At 39.8% G+C, this 23,647-nt stretch overlaps 1 protein-coding gene across 8 annotated transcripts in view; it reads left to right on the top strand.

The window, feature by feature from the left end:
• LOC111869995 (zinc finger protein 260) overlaps nt 1-23,647 on the top strand; it is a 303,781-nt gene that overhangs the window by 183,216 nt on the left and 96,918 nt on the right. The window contains exons 4-5 of one of the 8 annotated variants that reach the window (XM_023861912.2): nt 6,162-7,498; nt 10,040-10,126. The exons of 5 other annotated variants lie outside the window; for them this stretch is intronic. In XM_023861912.2, coding sequence (XP_023717680.1) covers nt 6,162-7,467 — 1,306 coding nt within the window. In that variant the 3' untranslated portion in view covers nt 7,468-7,498; nt 10,040-10,126. Of the gene's footprint in view, nt 1-1,328; nt 2,515-6,161; nt 7,499-10,039; nt 14,190-23,647 lie in introns of those variants that run through there. 2 more of the 8 variants (XM_023861907.2, XM_033753636.1) reach the window with 2 other exon arrangements.

Genomic DNA, 23,647 nt, shown 5'->3' with positions numbered 1-23,647 from the left:
TTTTTTTTTTTTTTTTTTTTTTTTTTTTTTTTTTTTTTTAAGTTATGTAATAATTTGTAGTGATTCTTGGGTGGTAAGGAATCATGCAGACCTATAACCTGCCATTCATCTAAATGGATCGTGAAGAACTTCATGTGGTTTGTCATTGTAAGCTATTTACCAGACAAAAGTCTGTTATGCTGTCATGCGTCATTCGTGATTTGCAGTTGAGAAACATCTAAATATTAGTGAAAATAAGGGACTAGTGGTTCAGTACTGATTTCTCATTTCCATCACTTTAAGAAATTGCTCCTGCAACTGGCTAGGTTGTTGGTGGAATTTAATATGGAAATAACCTGCTATGGCATGTATTGCTAATCTAGAATTTTCGTTGTTTAATTCATGATAACACGTAGAGAAGTTGTGTGGCTTTTGTGGATTACATAAGAAGGTCGCTAATGCGTATTGTGGAATTAGTGACAAGTTCAGTGAATCCTCTACATTTTGCCCATGTGTGGCTCAGTTTATTTCCTTGATTTCCATATACGTACACCTTTGTTTTCCTGTGTGTTGGTGTCCCCAGGTTGCCCTCTTGTGTTGGTAACATTTTGCACAACTGGACAGGTACACATCCGACAAGAAATTAATCTTCATGTTGCCATGAGCACCTCAAATTTTCTGTGACAAAAAACTCAAGATTGTAATCTGATAGAACTTTGACATTGAATGGAACCAATATAGTTTTTTTTATGTATCTGTAGTTGCTAGTATATAACATGGTAGGATAGAGCTCTAAATTGGACTTAATATTACGTAAAGAGGAGAAGGTAAAATGGAGATGATTAAGCAAATGATCTTTATCATCAATTGGATAGGATCAAAATGAGAACTGAATGAGTAGCTCACTTTCCCTCATCCTCAAGTTCATAATGAAAGATGGGCTCCATGATAGCATAGAATAGTGGGATGGGCAACCCGTAACAAGGTTTGATTTCTGCCAGTGGCAAGAGATCTTTCTCTTCTGTAGCAGTGTGCACATTTTGTTGATTTTTTGTGGTAGAAGAGCAAGAGTATTATGCTCACCACTCACCTCTGTGTATTGTCGAGGTCAAGCCAAACCTGTATTCTCATACATCTGCATGATATTGTGGTTGATCAAATAACTCCAGTGTTTACTTACTTTTAGAGGTACTGTATGATTCTCAGTATTTCAGTGGCATGCACAGCAAACAATGTGTGGCATTATCAAGAGCAGTCTAGTGTCAGTGATATTTCTAATATTAATGGTTTGCTATGTTTCCAGAGAATAATAAGCATGAACAGTCATTGTAAAATTATCTTGCTTTTAGGTGTTCAACAGAAGCATTCAGTCAAGGTGTTACAGAGCAGAAGAAGAGAGACAAAAATAAGAGACTGTCAAGAAGAGACAAACTGGTAAAGAAGGCGAAACATTTTATTACGTGTGAACTGTGTTTGAAAGATGGACCCAAACATGAAGTGGGCTCACACAGTTGTCTGCATCTTGAGCAGTTAAGCCCTATTACTAGGATAGAAATTGAACCCATTTCACCAGATTATGGGATGGTATTCAGGTGCCCTGATTGTAACAAGATGTTTGAGTCAGGTGAACTGCTTGCTGCACACATGACTGCACACAAGGACTCTTATCCGTATTCTTGTCATGTTTGTTCCGATAAATTTAGAACATCCATGGGTTTGAAGAAGCACAAGAAAGTTCATACTGTAGAGAAGAGTCACAAGCATCTGTTCAGTAATATGGCTGTTGACATTGATAAAGGTTTCAAGTGTAACATCTGTGGTAAGACATATGACTGTAGTCGTTATTTATATCTGCATAAAAGGCAGGATCATAACTGCCTTCCAAGTCACAAGTGCACAATGTGCAGTAAATCCTTTCTGAGCCACTCTGCTCTGCTTGCACATCAGTCTTCTCATATAGGTGACAGGTCATTTAGATGCAATACATGTGGCTACACTTTTTGTTACAAGAGGAGTCTGTCTGCACACATGAAGATCTATCATCCAGAGGCAGTTAAGGAACTTGTGAGCCAGGATGTGAATGGAAATCAGTGCGAGTTCTGTGGCAAAATGTTTTCATACAAATGCAGTTTGCGTAGGCACATGAATTTACATACACGAGCTGAAACTTACACATGTGATGTCTGTGGCAAGTCATTCAGCACCAGAGATCACCTCAAGTACCACTGTAAGAGACATACTGGTGATCGGTCGTACACCTGTGATGTGTGTGAGAAGGCTTTCATCAAGAGCGGGGACCTCAGGCAGCACCAACGGACACACACGGGTGAACGTCCATACAAGTGTGAGTTGTGTGAAAAGGCATTCACCCAGCGCTCCACATTGACCATACACAAGCGTCTCCACACAGGAGAAAGGCCTTACAAGTGTGATGTATGTGACCATGATTTTGTATGCAAGGCTCTTCTTACAGTCCACCAGAAAACTCACAAGAAATGCTCTAAAACCCTGACCAAATAAGGAATTACACTGAAGATTCTGAAACAGTGAAGTAAGTTCCCATTCCAATTTCTGTGTTGGTTATATGTTTATGTTCATCTTCATGTTTTGTTTCTGTTGAACTCCTGTGGGATAGTTTAATCATTGCATTAGGGCATTGAAGGAATTCTTTTTCCAGGATCATCTATGGGAAAAGAACACCTCCTTCGAAGCCCTAATCTTAAGAAGGAGATGCAACAGAGAAGAACTTGGGTGCTCTCTATTGGGAAGCAAGAAGCAAAATGGGTTAAATGATCCCAGATACAGCCATTGGAAACCAACCAACCAGTTAATCATTACATACAGATTGTACAACATAATGTCTCTTCAGATGAAATATGTATATATTTGTGGTGATACTGGTGCACATGGTGAATATTGTGACGTGTTGCGCTATGCAGGACACCCCTTCCCCCGCCAGCGGTGATGTAACACCATCAGAGTGCTGTCATTACTAAGGTAATAGGCAAGTCAACACTCCTTCCCCGCCAGCGGTGATGTGACGAAGGGATGCCGCGGTTGCTATGCAGCCGTAAACAACTCCCGACAGCGTTGCTGGCAACACGGCACCAGACAACAGTGGTGCTTATTACGTGGCTGTTTTCTGTGTTGTCTGGAACGGGCTAAATAAGGAGCAGCGAAGGCTATGCAAGTTAGTTACGAGTTAGTGTATCAGTCACCAAAGTGAGTTCTCAAGGCAGCAGCCTATGAGTTGAGTGAGTTACAAAGACAGTTACGAGTTAGCCAGGGACTCAGTCAACCAGTCAGTTGTAGTCTAGCATTTGCAGTCTAGTATTTGTAATACTGCAGATAGCAGTAGTTGTCAGATTGTAAATTGTGTGATTGTAAGAGCGAATGTGCAATAAAATTTGCTATATCCAATAAGGCGTGAAGTTATTTGTCACGTTATACACCCAACACGTGACAATATTTTAACATCTTACTTGTGTTTGGTTAATGCATGCTCCTTATAATTTTGTGCTACTAACACTGCTTTCCATTATAGTTGATAAAGGAATAGTTAAGTATGATTGTTAATTAGGTGAAAGTAACAAACCTCGATAGGGCAGTTGTATATCATGGCAGAGTGTGAGTAACCTTTAGAACAGAAATGCTTAAGAAAGGTTGTAAAAATAATGTTTCCATTTTTAGCCTGTTCTTATTTGAAAAGAATAAAAAAGGCCGATTAGATCACCTTGCAGTGTGTGTGCCAGCGTGCATGTGTGGAGGCACACGTGCAAGTATTAGTCCCTGCTATCATTTATATAGTCTTGATTAATATTGTCACATGTTTACGGCACCATGACTAATAATAATAAGGTTTAGAATTGGATGATTGAATTTATTGACACCTTTAAAACCACTTATAATCACAATCAACTACAATAACTCAGAGCCAGTCTTCAACGGCCTTGTTACTTGACTGCCAAATTCTCAGTCCATTCTCATTCTGATTTGTTTCTGTTCTGTACTATTTATGTAGTCTCGGGGCAGATGCATAGAAAACATATTTGTTGCCTAGCACTGGATGTTGTATTTGCAGCGCTGTTGCATAAGCAACGGAAATTATCTGATTGTTGCCTGCATATTCTTTGCTATAGTGATGTGTTTACTGACTTGTTACCTAGCAGTGCATTTACGTGTCACTATATGTTAATGTGGCACTGAATGCCCTGTTTTTGCAGACACTCCCATAATTTCTGTTTTCTGTAAAGAAATTGAAGTCATGGGACTTATATTGATGCATTTTAGAGAAATATGCAGTCCAAAATCCAGTTGCAGCAAACAGAATACTCTGTGTGACTGCTTGTCAGCATGTTATTTGGCCATAGTGATGGGACAGTAGTGTGAATCAGACGTGTTGCTGAAAGTTGTGGGGACTATTAACTAACATGTTGCTTAAGGAGCAGAGTTATTAGCATAACTGGACAGCTGAAGAATCAGCATTTGTGTTAGAATTTGCTCTAAGCTCTTCAAGAATATAATAAGATTCAACAAGGAATCATTTTATTCAAATGTAATGCGGTAACTTTTAGAACATCTGTACTTAACTCTGCCTTTGTTTTATGAATTGCATAGGGGACCCAAATAACTGTTATGGATTAGGTGGCTATTCCAGAGTCTCAAATCATTTATCTGTGTTTTGTCAACTACAAAATTATCTTTGCATAAAATGTGTTGCGATAATTCTTGGATGGTTAGGAATGATACCCGTGCACCATTAGAAGGCCCAGTCCTAGCATTAGTCTAAGGAGATGTAGAAAGTGTTATTTTTGTTACTTCTACATGGATCGAATGATAAGTAATCAGTGTTCAAGCTAACCCTGCTTTGTTAAGACTGACATTTGATACACAAAAGCGTTTTATATATATTCACACACACAACCATGGTAACACATAACAATAGAGAGATTGTGATATGTATACAGTTGCTGTCTTGTAGTGCACTCAGTTTCACCTGTTACTTCACGACATGTTTCGGCAACATAGTGCCATCATCAGGTGCCCTAATTACGCTATCTATTTCATTACTTGCCTTTATAAAATTATTTAAATAGTATTTAAAAAGTGCGTATTTGTCAACTGTAATAAATTTACACACACTAAAACTTGTTAAGATTATTCATATTATGTGTCATAATTAAAACTTGCGTGTGGTTCTTCCGCTGTGGGAGTCGTTTTTCTTATATTCTGTCTAAACCGTGTCTTGTGGCGTGTGTTCCCTTCTTAGCTGCAAGTGTTATAAAGATCTCTGATGTTGCTTAGTTCTCCACAATTAAGTGTGTGTTTTTATTGCAATTATTTTTTGTCATGATGTCTGAACAAGTAATATTAATATTTTATCAGTGTAGAAAGATTCCAGACTATAAATTTTCTAAAGCTTCTAGCCTGGTGAATCTAAGACTTCTTGACCTTGGTGCTCCATTTTTTTATTTACTGGGATGGTTGGTGTGGGCTGTGTAACAAAGTAGCTATTGATTATTGTGGAATTTGTCATAGTTTCTTTCCCTTATTTCCATATATTTTGATCCTGTTTCCTGCATGTCTGACCTTTCTGCCCTGAATATGGAGTCTGCGGTTTCCTCTGAAACATTGTAAAAATTCTACTGGACTACTCAGCATCACATCCCCAAAGTTTTCTTTATATTTATAACTGAGAACCTTGGAATTTCCTTGATGAAAAAACACACAAGATTAAGATATTCTAATGAACCAATATGACTGCAGCATTTGTAATTGTATGCTTGCTGTCTTCTAGCAGTGTAAAGTAGAGCTCAAAGGGAACTGAATATCATTGAAAGAGGAGCTGATATTAATGCAGTTCACATCGTATTGTCATGTTCATTGCATTAGGTATTAAGCTGAGAAAGCAAATTACTCAAGTAAGGATCACATAGAATTGGGTAAACATCTGAACATTGTTGTCTGTTGAATTCCAAATAAAGTTAGAGTCCTGGGATTGAATAGCCATATTCATGAGGAAGGTACAGTTAATAGTTTCCACAGTATATTAGAGACACAGAGAGCAAACATTATGTGCCATTATGAAGATCCATCTGGTGTCTGTGCTATAATAGTGGTAGTGCTTAGTTTCTGGTTAAGAATAAGCATAAGTAGTCATTTTCAAATTATCTTGTTTCTAGGTATTCAACAGAGACATTCAGTGAAGGTGTTATTGAGCCCAAGAACAGAGACAAAATTGAGAGACCATCTAGAAGAGACAGACTGGTAAAAAAGGTGAAACGTTTGAAGACATGTGAACTGTGTTGGCAAGATATTCCAGAGGCTGAAGTGGAGTCTCATAGTTATCTGCATCTGGATCATTTAAACCCTGTTATAAAGATAGAAGTTGAATCTAGTTCTTCAGATCCTGTGAAGGAATTCAGGTGCCCTGATTGTAATGTGGCATTTGAGTCGGGTGAACAGCTTGCTTCACATATGGCTGCTCACAGTGACTCTTATGCTTATTCTTGTGATGTATGTTCAGATAAATGTAGAACATCTAGGGGTTTACTGAAACACAAGAAGGCCCATACTAAAGGAAAAAGTTTTGTTTGTAATGTGTGCGGTCATGCAACTTCACATGAATATTACCTAAAAATCCATTGCAGGAGACACACATATCCTTTAAGCTGTGACAGATGTGGTGAGACCTTTCGGTACAAATTCCAGCTGACCAGGCACATGACTGTTCACTCTGAGAGAAGTTTCAAGTGTAGCATCTGTGGGGAGGAGTATCCTAGTAGACGTAACCTACTGGTGCATAAGAGGCAGAGCCATCCAGAGCAAAAGAACAAGCCTTCAAGTCACAAATGTGTGACATGTGGTAAATTGTTTCCGTACCGCTCTGCTTTGCTTTTGCACCAACCCTCGCACACAGAGGACAAGCTCTATACATGTGATAAGTGTGGCTCCACGTTTCGTTACAAGCAGAGTCTCTATGCACACAAGAAGTGCAGTCATCCTGAGTCTGTACAGGAACTCATGAACAAGGAAGCTGAAATGAAGAATGTTAATCAGTGTGAGATTTGTGGCAAAACATTTCCCTACAGGAACTCGCTGCGTGTGCATGTGAATTCACACACTCGAGCTAATACCTATGCATGTGATGTCTGTGGAAAGTCATTCAGCACCAGAGATCACCTCAAGTACCACTGTAAGATACATACTGGTGATCGATCTTACACCTGTGATGTGTGTGGGAAGGCTTTCATCAAGAGTTGGGACCTCAAGCAGCATCAACGCACACACACAGGTGAACGTCCATACAAGTGTGAGTTGTGCGAGAAGGCATTCACCCAGCGCTCCACATTGACCATACATAAGCGCCTCCACACAGGACAGAGGCCTTACAAGTGTGATGTATGTGACCACGATTTTGTATGCAAGGCTCTTCTTACAGTCCACCAGAAAACTCACAAGAAGTGCTCTATAGCTCTGAAGAAATAAGGAATTACATTGAAGATTTTGAAACAGTTATGTAAGTTCCCGTTGTATGTATTTTGCTGCTTCACTTTTTCCTTCCGGCAGTATCTTGCAGCTTAATAGAAACCTGGGCCTGATATAACTTCGTCTGAGGTCTCTCTGAATATCTGCTGTTGGGACAGAGTCCCTTCTATATACTAGCTTGCTGGAAAAATGCACAGTGTCCTTTTTGTAAGGCATTTTGCAATCATAAATTAGGCCATAAAAGCAGTATTCATAATTCCAGTGAAACTAATGTTTGATAGTGTGAACAAAAATTTGAGTTTCATTTGAAAGGAAAATAAATTTTTAGGCAAGTTTTGATGTTTGGCACAGTACATTTCTCCAGCAAAACCCTACTCTTGTTTCTGATTGGGTCATGTTTTCTGGCATATATTCAATATTATAATATTTGAAAATTTGAAATTGTAGTTCAAGTTACAAGATTTGTTATTATTTTTTAACATTTTGACCTTATCCGGGACATGGTGCTTTTCCATCATTGATGTATAGGTCTGGCAGTAATATCTACATGATACATCAGTGCATAGTTGATTATTTGATACAGAAGGATGTAGAGGATGCAGGAGGAAGTCATGTGACAGATTATTTCAAGGTATTATGCCATCAGTAGTTTTTCAAGTGACTGAGTAATATCCAGTGCTGGAGCCTTTATGTAACTGAGTGTGCTAATATCCCTGTGTGGACAGTTATCTAGTTGTCAGCAGGAAGTAGAGTTGTTGTGAATTTGATTTAATTGTTCTTAATGCTATTGGAATTGCAGTCATATTTAATTTGGAGCCGTGTGCCTGTAGAGATGTATAGGTATGCTGTCATCCTTTCTAATATAATGGGCACACACTACCAAAAAATGCACATTGAAACAGAATATCATGACAGGAAGTGAGTGCTTGAACTGATTCTCTTTGTTGACTTTTGTTTGACTGAATATTCACATTCACGGTGTTAGAAGTAATTTGCAACTATATGTTACTTCATATACTCTCTAAATTTTTAAAGCTCAAGATGACTGACAGTTTTTGGTGTGTATTGAAACAAATATTTTGAAGCCAGATTGACTCCTCACTGGTGTATCTGGTTTCTGTGTAGGTTATACACCGTTCAAGTCTAGACTGAAGCATTTGCTGTTCTGACTTGAGCCTTTATTTCTGTTATTACTCCTGGTCCTCCCACAGGAGAGTTTTGATATTTACTTCCCCATACTTTCAGCATTGCAGTTTATAATTATTTTCTCACGTGGTTTTTCTCTAGATAACATTATCGGTGTTATAGACAAACAAAATTGGTAAGACAAATTTTATATTTAGTGGCATGCTATCCTCGGGATGACAGCAGCATGAGGTTGTTATAGCGAGATGTTATATGACTGCTGTATAGGAAATAGTCATGAACTGTGTAATGTTACAAGATACAGTATACACTTAACAGAGACATTTGACAGAGGCAATTATAAATTAAACAATTAAGAGTAAGTTAACTCATCCCTTGTTATAAACAGGCATTATAATCACAAGCAGCTCTTTACTGTGGAGTGTTTGAAGTACTTATAAGCTAAGACTGGACCTCTACTGAGTGAATAAGTAGCCAGTATTAAAACTTGATTGCTTGCCATTATTACGCAGTAAAGGAAATTAACTAGAGAGTATACAAATTGCCTTTTTTATGCTTCAGAGTCATTGGTATAGAGGAAGCTGGGAACAGATTTGATTTCAGTGCAGTTTAAACTCAATTAGCACTGTGTTTGTCTTAATTATGATTCTTTTTAGGAAGTCATTTCTGATTGTTGAATACTAATATTTAACAGTATATGCACAACATCCATCTAGTTCAGTTATCTTGACAGCAGTGATAGTTATGTCAGTAATGTCCTGGGCATAGCATGTGTTTCATTTTTCTCTACTACCCATGTTGGTAAAATTTTTCTCTCCAACAAACAGTAGTGAGTTATGTTTGAGGTACAGGCAGGGACATTTGCTGAAGTATCAGATTTCATTATCATGCATCCTGATGTTTTAGAGTTGTTTTGTGTATACAGGTAGATAGACTGAGTGAACTTCATGGGGACCCTGCAGGGTGTCCAGTATCCAAAGCCCTGCTTGTGAGATTGTGGATTTTTGAAATTAAATTAAGCTCCAGATTGTTACACTTGGTGTTCCGTACATTATTATATAACACAGAATTTGTCTTTCTCCTGAAATTGAGTGTTTGAAATGTGGCAAGATACCATGGCATTCATTTTGTGGCAGGCTTAGAAGTCTGCTATCTGTGAATCTGACTACATAAAGCCAACACAGCTGCTTTGCTTTATAGTTCTGAGTTAGTAGTATAATGGTTTAAAATACCATGATGCTGCCACAACTTCAGTTTATGTGGTGACATTGTGCATTATTGGAAGTGCACCAACTCTATTTTATCCATTGTGCAGGGATTTCTCAGTCTGGGGGCAGTTCTGTGTATGTGCAGTTACTTGAAAAATGATGTTTTGTGTATTGAAGTGGATTCCTAGAGTATCATTTTAAAATTGTCTTCTTTCTAGGTATACATCTGAAGGACTCAGTGAACCTCTTGGAAACACTGGTGGCCCAAAGAAAAGCAGAGCTTACAAGCAAACGTCTTTCCTCAGACATAGGAAGCCATCATGGAAGACATCTAGAAAGATGCATGGAACACTGTTAACAGAGTTTCCAAATACTGAGTCAGAAGTCTGTGGAATGATTCAGTTTGGTAACTTTTCCCATGGTCCATATTTGGACATTCCTGTGAAGCTAGAAATTGATGCAGCTGGAGAGCAGAACTTCCTGTGTAGCACTTGCAGCATGTGTTTTGAGACAAGTGAATTGCTTGCTAGTCATATGTCAACTCACGAACAGTTATTTCCATTTTCTTGTGATGTGTACAATAATAAATTCACTTCATCACAGGAAGTGATGGCACAGACTGAGATTCGTGGTATGGAGAAAAGGTTCTACTGTAACTTCTGTGATTATGCTACTGCATACGAATACCGTCTGGAACTCCATTACAAGAAGCACTCTCATGAGTTCACATGCAACACTTGTGGGAAAAGCTTCCATTCAGAAGTTGAGCTGCAGAAGCATGCCACAATGCATGTGCTTAGGAAGTCTTACAGATGTGATGTCTGTAGCAGACAGTATCTCAACAAGAAAAAATTAGTAGAGCATAAAAAGTTGAGCCACTCGGATGCAAAGGGAAACATGGAGACACACAACTGTGTCACTTGTGGGAAATCATTTCTTTACAAGTCAACCCTTCTTCTGCACCAGGCCTCACATACAGGGGAAAAGCCCTACACATGTGAGCAGTGTGGTGTAACTTTCCGATACAAACATGGCCTCTATTCCCACAAGAGGAGCCTCCACCCCAAGGTGAAGCTTGAGAAGGAAATCAACAAATGTGAAGTGTGTGGTAAAGCTTATGCTTACAAGAATTCTCTTGTTCAACACTTGAAGACTCATATGGATACTAATAACAAGAAAATGAATCAGTGTGAATTTTGTGGCAAGACATATGCTTATAAGAAATCTCTGATGCTACACATGAACTCTCACACTGGGGCAAATATTTACATCTGTGATGTGTGTGGCAAATCGCTGAGTTCAAAGGAACATCTAAAGTTCCACTGTAGAATTCACACAGGCGAGAAGACTAACATATGTGATGTTTGTGGCAAGGCATTCATTAAGAGCTGCAACCTTAAGCAGCATCGCCGTGTTCACACCGGGGAGCGTCCATTTAAATGTGAGATATGTGGCAAAGCATTCACTCAGCATGCCACACTCACAATACACCGACGTCTCCACACAGGCCAGAGACCTTATCAATGTGAGTGGTGTGAGCATGAGTTTATCTGTCAGGCTCTTCTCACAGTTCACAAGAAGTCATGCAAATTTAAAAGTGTACATTAACTTGATCTGATACATTGCACATGTGAACAATCATATATAAGGTAAAATCATGGATGGAATCTGATGTCATTTCTTTGACTATATACAGTTCATTTGGAATGAAGAATTGCTTGTCACATAATTTCATATCTTGAATGCCGTGAGCCTCCTTCAATTTACATACAGTTATTTATTTGAAGGGGAACATGGTAGCATACTTAGTTCAGACGCTGCTACAAGCTGGAAGGTCATAGGTTCAATTTCCGATGAGATAATTGGATTTTTCATTCAGTTGACCTAATCCTTGCAACCACACTATGGCTCTGGAGTTGACTCAGGCTCTGACAGAAATGAGTACCAGGAATCTCCACAAGGTAAAGGTCAGCTGACACACATGGCTGACAACCTCCCTGCCATATGTGAGCCTAATGTCTAGAAAATGTGGGATCCTCAAGGTCTCACAACCCTATGGGCCTCTGCGGCTGGTTACAGGGATAGCTTTACCATTCCATTTTTATTTATTAACAGTGCTTCAGTCTCTCGGGTTGTAAAACATCAAATGGTTGGATGATTATTGCTATAAAAATAGGAAAGGAAATGGTCCAGGCCAAGCATGAGGTAATGGCCCAACATTCACTCAGAGCAGCAGAGGACATTGAAAACAGACTCTCATATTCAGACCCAGGCCAAGATTTCAGCCTGGACTTTCTCAAATAAGGAGCAGAAACTATGCCCACTTAACCTCATATTTGAGAATATAGGTAGAGTGATTTGAACTTATAGCACCTGTTCTACCTTGAAGTGATTGATGTTTGTTACAATAAGTGTTACAAATCCAAGCTCTTGGCATGGTACTTGGCATGAAGACATGGCATTTAGTTCGGTGACAGTGGGACCTCGCATTGTGATTGATTGGGTGGCACTCCTACATATTTGCTATGTCTGTAGTTGAAACCTGTCTTGGAGAATCTTTACTGAGACCCTAAGTCTTTCATGTTTTTCTGTACTCCCTTCAGGCAAGAACTTGACGGTATCTCAAACTTGTCCATGACCCCTTGCATGCACATATCTTTTTCCAAGCCATTTTTCACCATTTTCACATCATTCACTACTGTGTAATCAGATACTGCAGCTGTCATTAAATAAACCAAGAATAAGATTTATGTTTTAGCATTTTCTTCTGTGTACAGAATTTCATGATGTAATATGAAATGTTATGTGAGTGAAATCAGATTCCTAATCAAGATACTAGTGCACTGTTACCAGATATGCCAGAGTTTGAGGGTCAGCCAAAATTTATATGCAGTATTCCTGTGTCCTATTGAAGATTTCTTTGGGATGACTGATAGGCCACACTGTTATAGTGTATATCTTTCAAACGTTGTTCTGTGTTTGTTAACAGATGTCCAAGTTGTGTTTTTGTCCACAGATACTTACAGTTTTAATTACTTTTATTTGTAAGTTATATATTTTAATCACACTAAGGATGTAGAAGCTATAAAGATGTGTAATGGTCACATCAACAGCATTTTGCAGTTATCTTATTGACTGGTTTGGTTTGTTCATTCAGTTTCTGAATCATGCACATAGAAGAATAGTAGTGATATGGCATCTGAAAGTATTAACACACATAAACAAATGACAGATAAGAATTTGCTATTAACATAGCGATGTTACAGATGCCTGGAAAGGGGTCATGCATTAAAGTTTCTGACGACTTTAGTGAAATCAGGAGTTATGGCTTTGCCCTTTCCCTTATTCATCAGCATATGAGGAAAAATTGTTGATTTTTATTAAAACTTTGTGATTGCTGAGTTCCTCCATGCTGACCATTTTTTAAGGCAAAAGTTCCCTCCCTCTCTAACATGCTCAACTCAATAAACATAACTGGAAGTGCCCTAACTCTCGATGTTAGTTATCTGGTAGCCCTGAAATGATAAAGAGATGCGGCTGCTTCTAAGGTCCCATGTTCAGACCCTGCGATATTACTCTTCATCCAGAACTAAGATCTTTCCTTCATACACAGCATGGAGACCCTCCATAATCATGGCTTAATTTTCTGCTAGCATATTTTAACTTGGGCTTAATATGCTGATAATATTATGGCATAGACATTTAGATTTAGTAGCTGATTAGATTATTTTCTTGTGTTCTTATAGTCTCATGTGGAAAAAAAATGTTCTTTTCTGTGAACTGTTAACAGATTTCTGCACACTTTAGTACACAATGTGTAGGTAACATTTATGTATGAGTATTTTGAAACATAGAATCTTGACCTAATTTTATCATTCTGTCAGCCTCTTCACAGGAGTATTATATTGTTGTTTCTACATTGCACATACCTTCACTGCATTCACTACACTGTGTTCCATGTCTTGTGCATTGAAAATATATTTTGTAAGTCAAGGTGGCATGTGAAAAGTGAATGATGATAAAAATGAGGCCTTTTTACATGTACTTATGGCAACCCAAACTGAGTGTGTCAGTGCTCAGGGTACTGGTTTATGTAATGGAGCTTTGAGGTACACAGAGAATTTGTAAAGATTTAAAATTCTAAGATTTTTTTTGTGCACCTTTTATATTGGATTGCTTATTTTAACCATGCAGATGTTTTTTTTATTTCAATATTTTGATTGCAGAACTATGAGTCCTATAAATATCGAACATAGATGTGGCATATGTTGATGTTCTTTATACTGTATTGTTGTTTTAAAAATGTAAATTAATTGGAAAGTTCTAATAAAATGGACAATAAAGTATACTATGTCTTTTGGCTATTAATATTGTCATTTTTCTTTTTGAAATCCAGAGAATCGGTGGGGCTGAAATGTTAGGCCAAAGGCACACCAAGGAAACTGGGAACCACATTACAACCGAAATTTCTGAGAATTGTTATCGGCCTGAGTTGAATGCGTGTTACTGCATGGAGCAGAGCAAATTGAGGAATCTGCAATGCTGCAACTGCTCCATTCAGTAATACGTGTTCAACTCAGGTTGATAACAGTTCTCAGAAATTGTTGTGTTGTGGTTGCCAGTTTCCCTGGTGTGCCTTCGCCTTTAGACTTGTAAATGGTTGATCTTTCTTTCTGCAGTTGGCTTTGCTGCAATCATTATTGTGTAGAAACACTTGGCAGAATCAAACTAATATTGAATAACTAACCTTCATCCCATTTAGCTCTAACTGTTGGCATGACATTTCATATTACTTCAATATAAGACGCACATACAGTATTACAACTTTTTCCCTGTTGCTAACCTGATGTGCGTGTTAGATTAGAGGAATGCGCAACTTTTATAATATTTTTCCTGCAACCCAAATTCAAAAACTGGATGGGTTTTAAATTCAAGGGCATCTTGTATTTAAAGTAATATGATATCTACATCAGAGTAATTTTGTAAGATATGTTTGCTTGCTGCCTGCTCCATGCTGTTTTCTGGCTTGGCTTACTCATCAGCCCTGAAGATATAGGTGACATGCTGCAGCAAATTGTCACTTTATTTTCAGTGGACTGCAGAGTTTATATCTTTCAGGAGAGAATTTAATTATTTTACAACCTTGGCTTGGTGTCCTTGAATTGAATTTTCTCACTTCTCCTGTAACAGTTAACGGCTCCTTCCCTCATTACCTCTGTGGTTTGGGGGATGGTAGCTGCTATTGTCCCCGCTTGCTCTGTTGTATTCTCAGTGCTCCTATAGTCAACTTGGGGTGACCTAACTTGGAGCATTACTGAAATATAAATATAAACATTTAAAAGCAGTATTGGAACCCCCCCCCCCCAAAAAAAAACCACAGTAATAACATAATAATCTGGTCATTAATATGCAACATTTGCAGTATTACAAAACTCTGATCATATTTCTGTCCTAGCACCATTACTGATGGTGTAACACCTACCAGCCCTGTGGTTCGAGACAGAACCCCACCCCCTACCCCTCTCTCAAAAAGAAAAAAGAGAGAAAAAGGCTTCTCAGTCCATTAACACAAAACAAGAATGAGGCAATGGAAATCTGAACACATACAAGGAAACCCCAGGTAACATTCGTTTTGTTTTCAAGCTCACTCACCCGAAATGGGGCAATACAAGCCCAACCACATAAAAATTGTAACCCTGACAAAACCCTTTTTGCAGCATTCCTGACATGTGTGCTGCAACAAGGCAGTCCCTTGCCCTCAGAGGCCAGAACGAGAACCCAATCAGTAGAACGCGCAAACCAAACAATTTCACCACCTACCTTGCTGACCTACTGGCAAATGACTACATACTTTTTAATGGAGGCCCTTCTTATTCTCAACAACAAGGGGAATTGGAAAATCACATGGTACATTGGAATGATGGGATTACATAATCTGTGTAAGTAATGGCATGGCTGCCTCATGGCTGGGGCGGAGGTTGGAGGAGAGCAGGATACTGGACTAAATGGTCAACTCTTGCAGCCATCAGGTTGAACATGGCTCACCGGATGTAGTGGTTATAATGCTGTGGCTTTGTGATTAGACCTGTGTGACATGTTGGCAGAGTAATGTTTTTATGGAACTTTGATGGAATTCATGGGGAGCGAAGTGAGCCTTGTACAAGATAACCCTGCATCCTTCTTTTTTTTTTACAGTTGGTAGACACTTCTGCTGTTCATTGTTTATCGCTGTAGCTTAAATGTTAGTCCTTATTACTGGGGTGTTTGTCTTCAATTAGACATGTCATTCCAGGGTGCCATTGAATGGATGGGTCTACTGTCAGTGCATTTGGAGGGGGTACTAAGTGCATAGGCTTCTACTGTACTGTGACTGAAAGTTTCTGCATGGAAGAAGGTGGCTTGAGAAAGATTTTACAGTTCGGGCTAATATATGACAAATAGAAGCGTATAAAATCAAATTTGTTACAGTGGTGCCTGCTACATAAACATCATATGGAAATGTTTAAATATTCAGGTGCAGACTGGAGACAGTGTCCTTAACTGAGCATTACCTAAGAATCAAGATCCCTATGACAGTGAGGTGAGGAAGGAGTCTCATTCTTGCAGTGAGAAGTTCAGAATGTTGCAGGATATGGAGTATCTCAGAAGGTCTTACTAAGGAGGGGCATGTTTAAAAAAGCATGTTGCCCAGCAAAACTCTACAGTTTGGATGTTTGTAGCATGTTTCTGTTTTGAAAACTGGTTATAGGAACATAAGGAAACCCACACATCGACAAAGCCTTTTAGTTGTGATGTGCTGTATACAATATTAGGCTGCAGCCTGAATGACCAAGGAATTCAGGTTTGATTCCTGGCAGGGGCAAGTTTTTTCGCTTCTCCATATTGACCTTTCCAGCGCCATGGCTCAGTCGGGCTGTTTCTGTAGGCAGAGGTTCCCAGTCATTTATACATTACACTGTATCCATCACTTCACTGAATTCTGGGCATAATTCGTTTGTAGCCAGTGATTCATTATGTATCATACAGTGTGTCCGCATAGCTTCTGGTGCTGATCATTGAATTAAGGTACAGTCTTTCCTTATTTTCCATCATTATGTGAGCTGCATCCATGAATACTCCACAACATGTCCACTTGTATGTTTTTGTTTCATTAAATCATCATCAATTTTAAAGAGCTCTTTTGCTGTTACTCCTATGTTTTGTAGGTTTGCATCAAACCATGTCTTCATTAATTGTTGTACCTTCAACATATCGCATGTGTGCTCTCAGATGACCAATACTACTGCAGTCACTCACTTTGTCATTCTGTATAGAAAATTGTTGGTTTCTCCTCAGTCAGCTGTTCTTCTAAGTCGCCTAATGCAGTGTGTATCAAAACTCAACAGCAAAACTTCAGGATCGGACTCATATAGAGAGAAGAAAAAAAGTGTGTGTCAGCATGGTTCCGGAAATGCATAATTACAGAATTGTCCGACCTTTTAGTAATGTTAGTGCAATCTGGCACTCCCAACACTGTTGCACTGTTACACTGAATACATCTGTAATGCCAGCTGGAACACTCTGGTCACATATCAGAGGAAATGTTCAAAGTGACCTCCTCCTGCCTGAATACGGGCCTCCGCTCATCGTCACATTGAGTGTCTCACACAATCAAAAATGCACGGTGTAGTGCGTACTGTCTGCCACAATGCGCTCATGGAGAGTTGGTACATCAACAACAGTCGAATACATGGCAGACTTTAAGTTTCCCTACAGGCAAAAGTCCAGGAGAGTCAGGAGAGCGCGGTGGCCAAGCAGTCGGTCCACCTCTACCTATCCAGTGCCCAAGATAATGTGCATTAAGGTGCCTGCAGGCAGACAGACTGAAATGTGTGGGAGCACCATCATCCATGAAGTACAGCTGTCAACGGGATGCTAGTGGCATGTCTTCCAAGTAATCAGGCAATGTAGTACACAAGAAATCTGTGTAGTTCTGTCCATTAAGCTTGTCCTGAAGAACATAGGGTCCCAACAAACAATCACCAACAATGCCTGCCCAGATATTAATGGCGAACCTCTGTTGATGGGACAATTGGAGTGTTGCACGGGGATTTGTGTCCGCCCACACATGCTGATTATGAAAATTTTGGATTCCGTTCCTTGTGAATGTCTCCTCATCCATGAATAGCACAACAGCTGGAAAGTTAGGCATCGCACCGCACTGTTGCAGGAACCACTGGCAGAATGTTAATCTTGCAGGATAATCCACAGGAGACAAGGCTTTTACACACTGTAGATGATATGGATACAGGAGCTGTTCTCGTATCAGTCTCCAGATCGTCATGTGCGGGATATTCTTCTGCAGCATAACTGCCTTGTGCTGACTCAAGGACTTTGATCCTCAGCTTTGAGTACATCTTCCTTGTCCTCAGGGGTTGTACTTCTTGGCCGTCCTCCTGTGCCTAGTGGATGTGCAAGACTCCCGTGTTGGCATAGGTGGCGATGGATTCCTTCAAATGTCTTTCAGTCTGGCAATCTCCGCATTGGGTAGCGTTCCAGATACAAGCGACGCACCTCAAAAGCATTACCATCCACCAAACCTTACATGTAATGCATGCTCGGGAGTTCTTCGTTTGTCTACATTACGTATCACTTCACAGTAGACTGCAAACAACAGATAACAGATGTCATTCACACCTTTTGGATATGGCTACAGCTGGAGACAACATGATATCATCTGCGAGTCCTAGAGGTATTCAGGCCCAAATAAATTGATTCGCAACATAATTACTTGTGTAACAATTGTAACCAGTGTCTTGCATTTTTATTCCGGCAAACAGGATGTGTAGGCATACACTCCATAAATTACACGCTCAGATAACTCTGTAATTATGCATTACCAGACCCATGTACACTTTTTTTCTTCTCTATGTATGACCAGTCCTTTCCTGAAGTTTTGCCCTTGAGTTTTGATACACTCTGTATGTCAGCAATCCATTGAAAGATTGTTATTTGAGAGTAGCATATTACAAAGCTACTGAGTTCAATTTTCACCAGATGTTTGTACGATGTCTTGCAGCAGGTAGTATCACAGTTTCAGCAATTGTGTGTGGCTTCTTGTTCTGTGCTTTTCTGTATGACACTTGATAAGATACTAACGGGGCTTTTTATGGTGCAGTAGTAGTATTAACAAAACTCTTTTACTGGTTGTGAATTTCAACACGTTTTCTACCTAAATATTCTTCAGTCTTTTTGATGTCTGAATATTTCATTTCAAGGTGCTGCTTCAGTTTTTTAGGCTTCATATGAGACACAGAAAGACACTGGGATCATTCTTCACTGTAACATTTGTGAAACCATAAACAAATATGATTGATTCATTGTACATGGACGATTCCCATTTTGTTATACAACTCCAGCTACTATTTGCTATATGTTTGTCGTCTGGTTTTCTATTCATACCCGATAAAAATCTATGCATTATTCTGTGCTTCAGAAAACACGTATCAATACCGGATACTGGACTGTAATGATTAGGCCTTGTAGATACTATGGGATGTGTGTTCTATATCTGTGCACTATGGAACGAAGAAGTTCACGCACATTGTATTTTATTACTGAATATTTCTACATCTTAACGCATCAAAGAGACTCATTTGAAGACTTTCTACAATATAAATGTATTTACTGACCGACTTAAACTAACAATGAATAAGATGGCTTCACAAGGTTTGTGACAACATTTGTGTTGCTTGGGACTCAGCTTTGCAGCCCTAGATGGTGGAGAAAGTGGGGGTGGAAACAGTCAGTGTGAGGGGTTGAGCAGCTTTCTCATACTCCTTAACAATAGTGGAGTGAGTTGACTTAATGGTAAATTTGGCAGGACTCCGTACAGAGCTGCAAGGTGAGACCCTAACAGTATGCAGACTTATATTGTCAATTACTTTCTAAAATCACTAATGCTTCTCGAGTCTGAAGTCTGTATTATTGTATGACAATTAAACTTCCTCAGCCAAAAACTGTAGTTTTAATGTTTCTCCGTATTTTATTTAAAATAAAACAACATGCCTCCCACCCCCCACCCCCACCTCAGAAAACCAATTGTGCACCCTCATGTGAGCTCATCCCACACTTTGGAAACCTCTGTTATAGGGGCAGCAACAGGGGTATTAAGCTGACTGCTTACTTTCAACCACTGCCAACGTTATGAATAATGGAGCTATACAGTAAACCATTCCTAATCTGGATGCTGTATAATCCAGACTGAAATATGAGAACTGTGGTTCACAGTTGAGTACATGCTTTAAAAGACACATGGTATTTAGGCAGGTGTGTCATTTGCCCACTGAGACAAATTTCACAGTTTCTTCAAACCTGCATTATTTTGTTCATAAACAAGTAACAGCTTCTGACACCTCTGTTGGTGAATACATCTGTTGTCCTTTTAAGGCTCTATAGTGTTACTTTTTAATTAATTTTCGTCAGCACTGTCATTCAGTTTTCAATTTTTTGTGTTCTGAGGTTTTTATTAGGGCTACCTTTTGGTTCTCCAATCCAGATTATCGCTTACCCCGGATGACCTCTCAGTAACTATGGGTTAGCAAAGGTTTACCATACTTCGACTTCAGTATAAAATTTTGTGGTGGTGTGCTCAATTACTTAAGTGAAGTACTGACTTACCGTTACTCCTTCAAGTACAACTTCGGGTCTGTTATAATAACAAGTCATGCACAGATACTGGACAGGCTAAAGATACATGCGTGATGCCTGTGTCCAGTGTAGTCCATCTGGGTAAACTTATATACGTATGTAATGAATACCTGATGTCACATAAATGAAGTGCATGCACTTGTCACGGTTTCATAGCAACTTCATCCATGCATCATCATGAGGATGACATTTCCTTGAGTGAGCTCTTGCAGTATGTGAGGTCACACTCATGCCAGCAGCTAACATGTGATGTGTGGTAAGTCAGTATCCAGCAGGAACCACAAGAGATCATATTGTAGGATCCATGACAAGAAAAAGTGTGATGTGTGGAAAAGAATTCACCAGGATATTAGGCATGAACACATTCACTTAGGACAGTGTCTATATTAGTGTAAGAGTTGCAACAAAGCCTTCACACATGTTATCATCCACCTTATATGTATGAGGGTAAATAGGTTACAAATGAATATATAATGTAAAACATGTTGAAACGTGAAAAGGTCTTGAAGACCGAAATTTGGTTTTTGGGTAGGACGTACCAACTCAAAGACACTATAACAAATATATCAAATGACAATATTGTATATTAAATACTAAATGCGAATACAATGTAAGTCCCTGGAGGTAATAGGCCTCCGGCAATCAACCAATCAAAATTGTACAGACCAGGAAAAGTGAATAGACTGAACAGTTCAAGCTCCCACAACAGAACGGAACACACTCATTGGACCTGAGCCGTCTGGAACCAGGAAGTGGAACAGTGGAAGGGGGAAAATAGTAGAAAGGGGAGGACGCCCTCTGACGTAACGCAAGAAATGGCGTTACACCCTCCCCCTCCCAAATTCACCCCTGGGGGGGTGATACTAGGTCGAAGGGGGCTGCTGCTGCATCCTGATGGTGAATAATATCAGGTGAGAGTAACACACCTATATAAGTCCCACACTGGGCGTGCTCACAACGATCAGCTAGTGTAGATACACTGGATGCCACAGTCCGCACTCTGTACCGAAAGTGCTAATAGGTGTCCGTGACCCAACTCTATCACAACATACCCTGCAGCAATCGGGTCGTTCACCGGTTTAGTTCAGTCCCACCTGTATAGATGACGCTCACTGCCGACTGATGATTTCAGTTTGCTACTGAGACAGTAGTACATTCTCTCCACCGGAGAAGATATAGTCCTGTGAATCGCCCCTTCCGAAGATGAATGAGTTTGTTATATCTTCAGCGTAGGGCTGGAGGAAAGTAAGTAGGATATAAATGAAATAAGGGATGGCCCAGTGCAAACATCCATCTGTTAACACACGTAAATGAAAATAAGAATTAACATAAATATTTACAATATTCAAAAAAGGAAACAAATAACAAGGTCAATGTACGAATATACAAGTGTCTTACATCTATTGAATGGTGTAATATCTACACAATTGTCTGGGGATTCCCCCCCCCCCACACACACACACACTCACCCTCATACATACTTATGCTGATCAGCAATTTAACACACATATATAAAAACTAGCATAATTGGTAGATAGAGTGTACACCAATACCTAAATATATTGTATATGAATATACCAATATCTCTGTGATATTCACTGTACAATAACACACCTTTAATACCTCCGAGTAAATGGGTGTATATAGGAATACATCAAAGTATGTGTCCATGGCGCAAAATATACATCATTAATACCGCGGAGTAAATATACACATCAGAGGACATTCCTTATCTTAAACCATACATCCGTGCATGTGCTTACCAGAATAGACAAACCCAGATTTAAGTTTGTAGAAGGACAAAACAATCTAGACGGATCGCAAGCTTCCTTCTACAAACTTAACCGTACAGTTCTCACGCTGCCTTTAACTGCGAGACGTGAGCCCGGATTCTGTTGTGGCCATCACTGTCTGCCAACTGCACCGAAACTGCCGAAGTGTACTTGACCAGGGTGAAAGGTCCCCTATACCTGGGGCATAACTTAGCAGCAACCTTATCCGTTGCTCTACTTTGGGGATAATTCCGGAGCCAGACCCGGCTGCCAATAGAAAACGGGGGTGGTTGGCGACTGCGATCGTAATTACTCCGGACTGCCGCATGAGCAAACCGGAGATTTCTCCTCGCGGCCTCCCATCGCTCCTGAATGGAAAGTTCATCCGGATGGTCAGGAAGTAAATCCTTGATGGACCACGGGTTAGACAGTGGCGAGTTCGGTGCAAAAGAAAAAATGAGACCTAAGGGGGTCGCCTTGAGATTCATGGCGAGCAGAATTAAAGGCAAACTGGAGCCATGAAAGGTTTTCATCCCACTTTGAGTGGTCCTGGTGATGGTTGGCAATTAGTGCAGCATGCAAATTCCTATTAAATCTCTCAGCATGGGAAGGCTGAGGATAGTGGGGAGTGGTGGTATCGTGCCTAATTCCCAGGGTAAAACTAATTCCGAAAGATACGAGATGTAAATTGAGTGGCATTGTCAGAAACAATGGTCTCGGGGATGCCGAAAGTGGAGAAAATACTACCCAATTCCCTAGTAGTCGTTGCGGTAGACGCTGCCCGAACCGGGAAAAGCTACACAAACTTAGTAAAAGCGTCTACGCAGAACAAGGCATGAGTATTACCCGATCTATATCGGGGAAAATTACCCACAAAATCGATGAACAATTTCTCCATCGGCTGGCTTGCCACTTCCGACGCCAACATACCGTACTGGGCGTGTTGCGTGGGCTTACTGAGCCCACAGAGCTGACAACCAAACTCACCCAGAGATATCGGCGTCCATCCCCTTCCATATAAACGACTGGCGAATCTTCCATAAAGTCTTACGTACTCCTAAATGACCCCCGCAAGGAGAGTCATGGAAATACGCAAACAGCGCGGGTACCAGAATTTCGGGAATTACCACCCTAGGTTTCCTGTCGAAACGGGCCTTACAATAAAGTACGCCCTTCCTCAGCGAATATCCTCGTACTTCTTCCCCAGCTATAAATTGGCGAATGATGGGGATGAGCACTGGATCAGCGTTCTGGTGCGTAGCAATATCCTCAAACAGCATGGGGAAATCCAAAACCATTGGACATACGGGATATCAACAGGGGTATCATATCATTCACCATACCGATGAATCTTGCAGTCCCCTT

The sequence above is a fragment of the Cryptotermes secundus genome, unplaced genomic scaffold (genome assembly GCF_002891405.2).
Source record: "Cryptotermes secundus unplaced genomic scaffold, Csec_1.0 scaffold2458, whole genome shotgun sequence".
Classification (NCBI taxonomy): domain Eukaryota; kingdom Metazoa; phylum Arthropoda; class Insecta; order Blattodea; family Kalotermitidae; genus Cryptotermes; species Cryptotermes secundus.
The sequence above is the reverse complement of the archived record's forward strand: the minus strand, read 5'-3'. Positions and strand labels throughout refer to the sequence as shown.